Source organism: Petaurus breviceps, unplaced genomic scaffold (assembly GCF_028583685.1).
Source record: "Petaurus breviceps papuanus isolate PSGF00001 unplaced genomic scaffold, PetGlider_PUasm1.0 689, whole genome shotgun sequence".
Classification (NCBI taxonomy): Eukaryota; Metazoa; Chordata; class Mammalia; order Diprotodontia; family Petauridae; genus Petaurus; species Petaurus breviceps.
Window position 1 is genome coordinate 9,226,488 of NW_027186458.1, and position 11,363 is coordinate 9,237,850.

The following is an 11,363-nucleotide window of genomic DNA, read 5'->3' on the forward strand; positions in this document are numbered from 1 at the left end:
GCCATTCCAAGAGGGCTTGGGTCCGACTGGGGTGGATTATTACTTTTTTTTTTTTTTCCCAGCAATCTGCATTCTTTCCTGCTGGTGAGGGTATAGAGCCCAGGAGAAAGAGGGAGGGAGAGGAATGGAGAGAGGGAAAGAGGGAGAGGGAGGGACAGGGAGAGGGAGGGACAGAGGGAGAGGAAGGGAGAGAACAAACTGCTGTTGGCAATGGGGTATTCTTTGGAGCTTTGTCTGGAGACAGCTGCTCAAAGTCTTTCGTAGTTTACTGATGGTTTTAGAGCAGAGGTGTCAATCTCAACAGTAGGCTCCTTGGCCTGCAAAACTCCCAAGGCTGGTCCAGACCAGATTAAAATGTAATTGGGAAATATTTAACAAAATAAACAAAAATAACGTGTGTGGTTTAATGCCCTTTATTTCCATTTTGAGTTGGACACCACTGTTTAGAGACCGGCAATTGCATAGGGTTTCACTGGTGGGGGGCCCCCCCCCCCCCAGCTATTCGATGGGAACATTAATATTTATAGGATCCTGGATTTATAGAGCTAGATGGAAAGGGCCTCAGGGGCCATCCGGTCTGACCTCCACTTTTTATAGGTGAGGAAACAGACCCGGAGACTTTCTAGGATGGTTTTGTTGTTCAGTCCTGTCTGACTCTGACTCCATTTGGGGTTTTCTTGGCATAGATACTGGAGTGAGTGGTTTGGCATTTCCTTCTCCAGTTTATTTCACACAGTTGAGGAACTGAGGCAAACAGGGTTAAGTGACTTGCCCAGGGTCATACAGCTAGTAAGCATCAGAGGCCAGATTTAAATTCAGGAAGAAGAGTATTGCTGATTCCAGGTACACTGTGCCAGGATTTCTGGACGACTTCTTTCCTTTCTTCTGCACAAGAAATGAAATCCTTTGTCAAACGTTATGGTATACTTTCATTATTTTATTATAGAAAGCCCCCTCATCAACAAGTATAATAGCCCTATTAACAAAGGAAATGAGGTTGGTTTGCCAAGGTTGGCTTGAGCAAGCTGGATGATTTTTGTACTTACTGCTTGCCTTTCTAGACATTCACCAACCATCTCTTTAATCATTTGACCTTTTTCCCTAGTGAAATTTAAATAGGACTTTTTGAAACCTCACTAGCTTGTAAGAATGAAAGGGCTAAGGACTGATATAGGCATGGGAGAGAGCCCCAGCGGTTACCATGTTACCCAGAAATTGTCTCTCTCCCTGGCTAGAACAGAAGTTTAAAAGACCAGGATGGAGTCTTGACCCTAGCCTTTCCTGTCTTCTCCTTCCCTTTGCCCAAGTCTATCACCACTAGCATGACTGACTTAGATCCTGCATTCACCAGAGCCAAGATCTTGGGGTGGTTGTGAAGGCTTTCTGCTCCCTTCCCAAACATGTCCCAGAGGGAGCTGCCCAAGGTGCTGATCGCCTTGCTGTTCAGGTTGTGATGCCCTCTGCTATTTCTTCCTCTTGCTATGAAACCTAGCCACTTCTTTCCATCATAAGTACTTCTGATGAGCACATTTTTTGGACATGCACCACATGTTTGCCCATCAACCAACATGACAAAGTCAGCTCTTATAAGAACAGAATGATGATGCTCAGATACAGTCAGAATGAAAGCAAACATGTAAACAGGGAATGGGCACACAGAATATGCTGCCCATTCGTTAAACGTGTGCTGAATGTTGGCTCCAGAAACTTGGCAGGGTGCCTTCTTTCTATGATATAGTTTCGGTTCTGCTAAGACTTGACTACGCTTGGTTGGGATCTGATGTTATCGTACCGTTGTCTGGGCAGGGATGACTAGGCATCATACTATCTGGTGTAGGTAGGAGGCAGCTACTGTTGGGGAGGATGGACCAGATCAGGACTAGCCCTTTTTGTGTCCTGGCCACCTTTGGGAGTCAGGGTGAATCCTGTGGGTCCCTTCTCGGAAATGGAATACACAGCAGCAAAAATGAAACAGCTATATTGAAATTAAGATGCGGTTTCCTCCTCCTGCCTCTTCACATTCATGAACCTCCTGAAATTTATCCAAAGACTCCTGGGTCCTTAGGTTAAGAAGTGCTGGACCAGATCATAGTTACAGGATTTAGGGCTGGGCAAAGCCCTAAGAGTTCATCTAGAACACACAAGTCCAACTGAGCAGTAAATTTTTAGAACTAAAATTGACTTCTCCGAATCTCTTTCTAAGGCCTCTGGTGTGCTGAGGATACCAGCTTGGACAAGGCTTGGCAGGATAGAATATGGCTGGGAAGGGCAGCTTCTAGAGGGGTATTAAAGAATCAGGCAGAAGGACTAGACATCTGATCAGCCAGACACCCTCAGCTCACAGGTCTATGGGCAGCTCCCTTATCCCAAGCAAGTCCTCCTGGCCTGTGGTCAGAAGGGGTGATGATGGAGCTCACCCTCCTCAGCCTCTTGACCTTATGCTGACTGTGACCAACAGTTGCCTTTAGTGGTAGTGGGATGGAATGGTTCTCACTGGCTCGCCACCACAAAATGGCCACAGCTTCTGGGAGAGATGTCTTGGAAGACAAGCAAGAACTCTTGGCAAGTGCTAGATTTGGGAGAGCTGAATTGGAGCATGGCTTAGATACTCCTTATTGGACACTGGTGCCTAGGTCACTTTCCCTTTGCAGTCTTAATTTCCTCAGCTGTCAAATGGGGACAATGCAACTGGCATTGCCAAGCACACAGAACTCTTGTGAGGAAATTGCTCATTGAACTCGTGGTGAAAAGTACCATATCAATACAAGCTATTGTCATAATCACAGACCATTCAGCCACTCATTAAAAAGAATAACCCAAGCTTGTTCCATGTGAATGGAGCTTTCTTGGGCCCCAGGGATGATGGGAATACCTGATGTGTGCACGAGACTTTACAGTTTGCAAAGTGGTTTCCATACAGTATCAAGAACCTGGAGGAGAAAGTGGGGACTGAGAAAGGATTGTAGAATCATCAGTAAATAAAGCATTAAGTGTCTGCTGTGTCCTAGGTGCTGGGGATACAAAAGCCAAGAAGAGCTAGTGCCTTCCCCCCGAAACTCAACATCCATGTAGATATTTCGATATATACAAGACTTATACAAATTCATAACAAGGGAGCTGTGGGCAGCAGAAAGCTCCAGGGCTTGGGGGAGGGCAGGAAAGGCCTTATGCACCAGGTGGAGCTGGATCTAAGCCTCGAAGCAAGCCAGGAGGGAGAGAGAAGGCGCGAGGCTTGGACAATGACTTGGAGATGAGAGATGGGGCATCACAGCTGCAAGAACACTGAGTGGGTTAATATGGCTGGATCCTAGAGTGAGTGGAGGGGTGTAAAGTGTGAGAAAGCTAGAAAGGTAAGAAGGGGCCAGGTGTAGCGGCTTAAATGCCAAGGAGAGGACTTGTTTCTGGAGGTAATAGGGGGCTAACAGAGTTTACTGAGGAGAGGAATGACAGCCAGATGTGCACTTTAGGAAGGTCACTTTGGTAGCTATGTAAAAGATGGCGACTTGAGACAGGAGACCAATTAGAAGCCAATGGTGAGAGACGGCTTATGCCATGAAAGGCATGTTGTGGAGACAGAAACAACGAGATCTGACAGCTGATTGTGACTGTGTGGGGTGAGTGAGCATGGGAGTGAGACAAGGATGGCAGCCTGTTTGGAAATGTGGATATCTAAAAGAATGGTGCCTCCCTTGACAGAGAAATTGAAAAAGGGATGGGAGGTCATGGGACATCAGGGAGGGGAGGGAGATAAAATTTGTCCTGTTCTAGTCTATCCTTAACATTCCCCTCCCCACATACACCAAGTAGGATGCTGCCTGGTCAGACCCTCTCAGATAAATAGATAATGTCCTTGTCAGGGGGAGGCTGTGTGTACTTGGGGGGCATCACATCACCATGGGAACTTGGGAGTGCACTGTATGTGTGTCTGTTCATTCTTTTCCTGGGTCAAGTCAGAGAATTATCAACAGCATGGGACCTTCCTAAGGGTGGGGGGAGGTGCATAGAGGGGTACAGCAGGAAGGATGAGGAGCACAGGTCTAAAATTAACTACCACCTCATTCTACAGAAATGGAAACTGAGGCCAAGGGAGGGGCTCTCTAGCCACTACTCAATTCCCTGACATGAAGCATTGTGGTGTGCAAGGATCTAATATTCTGGGAGTAGGGGGAGGCACACAGAGGCCAGGTTTGCTGTCAGGGAGTTTAGAGTCACTTGTACATGACTGTGATAGGAGATGAAAAGGGGCTGGAGGAAGAAGGGAAATGGAATTAAGAAGGGACCACAGAAGATGGGGATTAGGGTGGTGGGGAGCAAGATTGCATTCTAGGGATAAAGGATGGCATGACCAAACAGATCGAGAGGGTGGGGTGGGAGTAGGGGCAGATGGAGGTCCAGTTTGTCTGGCATGGGTTCTCATTCCAGGAGGCTCTCAAATCTCCTGCCTCCAGCCCCTCACCACTGACCTCTTGAATCTCCCTTGCAGGTGGTTATGAGAAATTTTCTTCTGAGTACCCAGAATTCTGTTCCCAAGCCAAGTCTGTGGCTATTTCCTCCCCCATTCCCACCACCATCCCGGGGCCTCCTGAGCCAGCCTCCAGTTCCTGTGGCACCCCACTGCATGACCAGGTACATTTGGGGGTGTTTAAAAAGCCCTGTTCTTGGAGGGGTCCCTCTCAGGAGACCAGTGGGGACTGGAATTGGCAAGAAGACAACAGCTAAGGAGAGCTGGAAAGTGGGGAGAGGCATGGGCGGGTGGGGAAGGGGGTACACACAGAAAGTGGCTGGGAATTGGGCTGGGCCGGGCCAGATAAGGTGGCTTCTTTTGGGGTGCCTGACACTGAGTAGATTGGTAGACTGATTGACTTCACAATTAAAGCAAGGTTGTTCCTTTCCTCTTGAGTGGGCTGGATGGCTCCAAGCACCAAAGTTTCTCCCAGCTCCTCTTATCTTAGGAGAAAGGCCAGTTTAGGAATGGGGATGGGCCAGGTATTAGAGCCTACCATTTCCCATCCCTCAGACTGTGGCCATTTCCTCCCTGGACCCATGTCTCTCCCCTTTTCTCCCCTGCCCTCTTGACATCTGTCTCCTGCCTTGCACAGGGCGGGCCTGTCGAGATCCTTCCCTTCCTTTACTTGGGCAGTGCCCAGCACGCGGCCCGAAGGGACACACTGGACACCCTAGGCATCACTGCACTGCTGAATGTCTCCTTGGACTGCCCGAACCACTTTGAGGCCCATTACCAGTATAAGTGCATTCCTGTGGAAGATAACCACAAAGCAGACATTGGTTCCTGGTTCATGGACGCCATCGAGTTCATTGGTATGTTGGTTGGTTGACTGGGAGCTGTATGTGTGTGTGAGGTCTCTCTGGGACCCCATGGAAGGCCAGAGGAGAAGCCGGGAGGGCTCCCCCCATCAGCACAGACCCCCTTTGTCATCAGGACACCCCCCCCCACTTAGATTTCCTGTCCCCACCATGGGGTGACCAGGAGCTGGTGGGTGTTTTTCCTCCCCTTTGCTGATCTGGGATACTTGGAGAGTGAAAAGGTTCTGGGGGCAGAATTGGGAGACCTGGGTTCCAGTGTCAGCTCTGATCCATCCTGTCCTCTTGCAGGCTCTGAGTCCTACCCCTGTCCTAGGTCAGGGGTCAGCAGACTGTGGCTTGCAGGCCAAAGCCAGCCCCTGTTTTTGTCTGCTTTCCTGCCTGGCTCTGTCCAGACTGTAAGCTAAAACTGGTTTTTAAACCAAGAAACTTCCAGACAGCACTCGGAGCTTCCCAGGCTCATTCTAAGATTTGTCTGTGGGCCCAGTTGGCCAGTCCTTGAACTGGATGATGGGGTGGCAGATGTGTGGATGTAGGGTCAGTCAGTCCAGGTGTCACTCTGGGCCAGCACCAGGAATCCTGTGGAAGGTGAAAACTGGAGCCCACACTGGAGGGGGGACCTCTCAGAGGTGGGAGACAGAGGCCCAGGGAGCTGATGGCTTTAGCTTGGCTGAACCTGTTTCTTCCTTTCTCCTTCCTTCCCTCTCTCTACCCCTCTTTCTTCCATCTTCCCTCCATCTCTTTGTCCTCCTTCCCTCCCTTTTCCCCTCCTCCTCCTCACATTTTCCTTCCTTCTCCCTCCCTCTTCCTTCTTTCCCTTCTTCTCCCCTCCCTCCCTCTTCATCCCGGGTCTTTCTTCTCCCTTCCTTTCCTCCTTTTCTCTCCTCTCCTCCCTTTCCTTCTCTCTTCCCACTTCCTTATTCCCTCTTCCCTCCTCCTACCCTCTCCTCTTGCTTCCTCCCTCTTCCTTCCCTCTATTCCCCTCCCCGTCCTCCCTCCTCCCATAGACTCGGTCCAAGCCCGCCAGGGGCGGGTGCTGGTGCACTGCCAGGCCGGGATCTCTCGTTCTGCCACCATCTGCCTGGCCTACCTGATGATGAAGAAGAAGGTGAGGCTGGAGGCGGCTTTTGAGTTTGTCAAGCAGCGACGAAGTGTCATCTCGCCCAACTTCAGCTTCATGGGGCAGCTGCTGCAGTTTGAATCCCAGGTGCTGGCCACGTCCTGTGCCGCGGAGGCCGCCAGCCCCCCGGGGACGGTGCCCGTCGGGGAGACGGTGCCGCGCAGGGAGTCGGCCAAGGCCTCCCCCTCCTCGACTCAGCTGGTCTTCAGCTTCCCGGTGTCGGCCCCCAGCAGCCTCCCCTACCTTCCCAGCCCCATCACCACTTCCCCCAGCTGCTAGGACCCAGTGCGGGGGCTGCCTGGGCTGCCAGAGTGGGAAGAGACCCCACCAGAGAGTCTGCTTCTGGGCTGGGGCACCTGCCCAGCAGTCACTATGCATTTATTAGGCGCCTGCTCTTAGCCAGGCTCTTCCTAAGTGCGGGGCTGTCACAGGCTGCATTTCAGAGCCTGGCTTGACCCCTCGACTCCTGTGTGAGCTGGGGCTTCGAGGTCTCTTCCCCGACGGGGGATGCTGCTTCCTCTTGCCCAGCAAAGGGCCTCTCTCCGATGGCCAGGTCCCTGTGGCCCTTCTCTTTCCTGCCTCCCCCCCCCTCCCCCCCCGCCGGCCGACCGGGTTCAACCCGCTGCCTGGCAATAAGACAGCAGTAAAGGCCCAGCGCCCAGCAGCGGAGGGCGCGTCTCAGCTGGCTGGTGGAGCTGGCCAGACAGCGCAGCCTTCCCTTCCAACAGAAATGTCTTAAGAACCTTTGTGAAGCTCTGATGGCTGGGAGGTGTGCATGGTCCAGGTCCCTCCCTAAGTTCCACCAGGGCCTGCGGCAGCGCATTGATGGCCCCTTTCGTGGCTGCATCACTGTGTTTAAAAGTGCCCTAGGAGAGCATCATTTTATTCCAGAAATCATAGACGGTGAATCGTGGTAACAAATAACAGAAATATAAGAAGGAACTTGCTTCCCCAGAGTATGAAAGTTCTGCCAGCCGAGGCTCAGCGAGGGGGAACGTGCCTGACAGTGCAGATGGGCACGGGTGGGGACATCGAGCCAAGGGGAGCTCTTAAAAACCCAGCTTGTGTGGACGTAGTGGTTGGGGCCTGCTCCCCCTTCCATGTACCCCGGGTGCTGGCGGCAATGGAAAGAATGGTCCCTGGCTTCTGGTGGGCAGGCTGGATCATGTCTTGAACTCCTTCCCTTCTTAGATTCCAGGGAGATGCGCTATCCCTGTATGGGCACACCTGGCCTTAGGTTACCGAGATGTTCCTAAGGGCCAACAGGTGCCATAATCCTGCCTGGTGGGCAGACTCTTTGAAAGCCCTTGGCTAGGATGAATCGACCCTCCATCTCGCCCTGTGCCAACACAGATGGTTATCGTGTGGGCTGGCTCAAGGAGAAGCCCTTCGAGCGCTCACTGCACACACCCCAGTCCTGGGACCCAACATGGTCCCTTGTGAAGTCAGTCCCTCTCTTGAAAGGCTACCAGCTGTTTCTGCTCTCGTGCTGTGGCCGGGCGCTTCTGTGGGTCCTGGCTGGAGGGAGCTGGATTCTTGTCTCCAGATGAGCTTATGTTTCTTGTCCCTTCTGGGAGCAGCTGAATGATGCACTGGCTAACTAGGCTTGCTCCCATGATGTGCTGTTCTCCCTTTAGAAGGCAGTGCCCACAGACCCCCAGGGAGTTCTTGCTAGACTCCTGTCCCGTGGCGGCCTGCTTCTGGTTCTGTGCTGGACAGCGCAGCCTTTGGGAGGAGAAGCATTCGGACAGCCGGTCTGCTCTTTCCTCTGATGCCCAGGAGACAGTTCGGTCTTCAGAGGCCCGAGTTCTGAGCTCTTCCTTTGTGTGGTGGGCTCAGCAGCTGGAGAAGCTGCAGCAGGATAGCCAGGGAGAGGAGGGAAAGAAGGAGCTGATGAGGGTGAACATTGGCCAGAGCTGCCCTCTGCCTGTTCTGGCCAGATACTTCAAGTGACTCTAAAGGACTCACTCATCCATCTCACCATAACACACACAGTGGTCTCTCCTTTTACCTTTTCCCTTCCCAATTCCATGAATAAGCTGTCCTAGATGAATGGATCCTTTTGTTCATGCTTGGTTCATAGGTCCACAGGATGGACAAATGAGGACCCTCAGAATTCATTTATTCCAATCTGACTCTGAAAAGGAATTTTTCCCTGCCACATCCTAGAAAAATGGCCATTCTGTCTCCACTTGAAGCTTTTCACCAATGGGAAACTCACTGCTTTCCAAAGTGGCCTGTTCCACTTTGTGAAATTCTAGACCTAACAATCCCTTTTTGGAATGAATCCAGGAAGCTCCTGTTAACGTTAAGATGTTTTCCCTCATATTGAGCAAACAAACCAGCCTCTTCACAACTCCCCTCACCAGTTCATCCTGGTCCTGCCCTTTGGGGCCAAGCAGAATCAGACTAATCTCTTCCACATGATGAATAATTTTGAAGACAACTGACATGTTTTCCCCGAACCTTCTTTTCTCCTGGCTATGAATGCCTAGCTCCCAGCCTCATCTGACCTGGCCATCCTTTGCTGGACATGCCACTGGCCTTCACACCTACCTGTAGGCTGACTGGGGCAAGGGAGGTAAGCCTCCCTCATTTGCCCAAGATCTCATTCATTTTCTGGTGTCATTTAAAATAATTCCCAAGTGAGAAACAAATGACTGTGTATGACATGAGAACTGCCCAGGGTCACAAAGCCAGGATATGCTAGAACTTAACCCCAGGTCTGGCTGACCAGGACTAGCCCTTCACTATGTCACAAACTCAGCATTCCTGATGACTCCTGAGATGCTAAGTTGCTGTGCAGATGCTGAAATCTGTATTAGTTGTGGAAATCAGCTCACCAGGAGGTGAGGTAAACAGCATAGTGGTTGTTATTCCTTTTGGAACATCTTCAAGTCTTCTGGCAAGGATGCCCCCTAGGAAACCACTGCCCCCACCAGAAGACCACAGTAGGCTGGCTCACTTGAACACCCAGCTCCTGTTCTTACAACGACCTGTGACCCAGATGACAGAACATGGGCACAGAGGGGCACCTTTCAGGATTTACTCACCTCTTAAGGTGCAAGAGGGAAAAGGTTTGCCCCTGGCTTCTGGGCATTGAGGTGGAGACAGTTCTGTCCTCAGCAGAAATCCTGCCAGCTTCATTTCCTCTGGGCTTTTTGGTGGCTAGACAGCCTTTGAATATAGAATCTCTCCTGGAGAGATCATGAATGCTATTAATCCTTCCAGGTGGATGCCTTCATTGGGAAGTGCTAGGCTTTAGGTCTCTGAGTGGAGACACAGGCAGGGTAACAGCCCTAGGTTGTGTTCTCTTGTCCTCTTTGGAAGGATAGTTTGGGGAGGGGGTCAGCTGGGAGGCTCAGGTCCAGTTTCTGGGGAGAAGGGGCTAGAGATTGAGAGCTGAGCAAAGGAAGTCCTTAACTTGTATGGAATCCAGCCCTGCTAATCCTATTCTACAAGAGCCAGAAAGCTCACATTGCTCAAAGCCTTGATGACCATAGAGCTGGGGCCCAATGAGACTCTATCCCAGAGACCCAGGGATCCCCTCCCCCCCACTCTTCTTCCTCCTGGAGGCCAAGAAGGAAAATGCCTTTCTGGAGAGTGGAGGGTGCCATGCAATACTTTCCTCCTTAGTTTGTAAATAGCCTCCCACTTCTTGCAAAGGAAGACTGTGTCTTGGTGTGTCTTGTGTCTCTGTGCCTATGTGATGTATCTCCTTTGGGTTCTGCTGTGTTTTCTGCTTGGCATTTCTGTTTCCTTGGTGGTTTTTATTTATTGCTTGAAGAAGACCATTTGAAGAAAAATAAATGCATTTCCAACAAACAGTGCTGGCTGCTTCTGAACTTTGCATCTAGTTCCCCTCCCTCCACCTGAGGGAATCTGTGTTCAAATCCTGTCTCTGCTACCCGAGTCACTGTGTGAAGTCATGAGCCGCCATTTTGAACTGCAGACTGATCAGTATGAAATTCCAACTTTCTCATCCACGTGCACAGACAGCCACATGGCTCCCTAAAGAGATGCTGGTGACACTGTCTGGGTGGGGCCGGGCGACTGTGGAGGACATCTTTGTTGCCTGGGTGTAGAGACGCCCTTTCTGGGATGTCCAACTTTTCACACTGAATAAATGCAATTCAGGTAAGGAGTCCACCTAGGGCCAGAGGACCTGGGTTCAGATTCTGCCTGCTAACTTTGCTTCAGTTTCCACTTTTGTAAAATGAAGGGGTTGGGCTTGATGATTGCTAAGGCCCTCTGAGACTCTTGATCATGTTGGCACTGAAATTCTTTATTCCAAAGTTCAGGAGGCCTGGGACTACTCATAAGACTCTCACAGACTCTGTGTAAGAGGCCTTGGGGAAGCCCCCTTTCTATCTTTGGCTCTTTCTCTGGCCAGCAGATTAGAGAGGCTCTCATGTCCTTTCTAGACTTGACATTCTATGTTCTAAAAGCCCTCCTAGCCTGGAAATTTTTGACGTGTAGGAAGTGATGTCATGACTATGTATACTTTCTAACTCCCAGGTAATTCTGTCTCCAGATCCTACAAAGTTAGCCCAGAAACAGACCTCATTTTCTTAAAAGATGTGTGCTACCCTCCAATGGGCAGTCTGTACCTCATGAAGCAAATCTTCCTTTTAACAGAGGCAGCGAGGCAGTGCAGCGGACAGAGCATTGGGCCCCAAGTCAGACCTGGGTTCAAATCCAGCCTCAGATACTTACTAGCTGTGTGACCTTAGACAATCAACCTCCACCTCCATTTACTCATCTGTATAATGGGGATAACAGCACCTGCCTCCAAAGCACTTAATGCCTGTTTCCCTCCCTCCTTATAACAGGAGCCAGCACTGCATGGCACACAGACAGCAGGATCCAGAGCAATCTGATAAATAGCCTGGGTCAGCTTGTTTCTAGCCTCCATCGCAGG

The 11,363-nt window shown here is 50.8% G+C and overlaps 1 protein-coding gene across 1 annotated transcript in view; it reads left to right on the top strand.

Annotated features, from left to right (window-relative positions):
* The window catches only part of DUSP4 (dual specificity phosphatase 4), a 12,047-nt gene extending 1,778 nt beyond the window's left edge, over positions 1 to 10,269 (top strand). Inside the window, exons 2-4 of the mRNA XM_069104957.1 lie at positions 4,484 to 4,626; positions 5,100 to 5,319; positions 6,330 to 10,269. Coding sequence (XP_068961058.1) covers positions 4,484 to 4,626; positions 5,100 to 5,319; positions 6,330 to 6,721 — 755 coding nt within the window. The 3' untranslated portion in view covers positions 6,722 to 10,269. The remainder of the gene's footprint in view (positions 1 to 4,483; positions 4,627 to 5,099; positions 5,320 to 6,329) is intronic.
* The last annotated feature ends 1,094 nt before the right edge of the window (positions 10,270 to 11,363 follow it).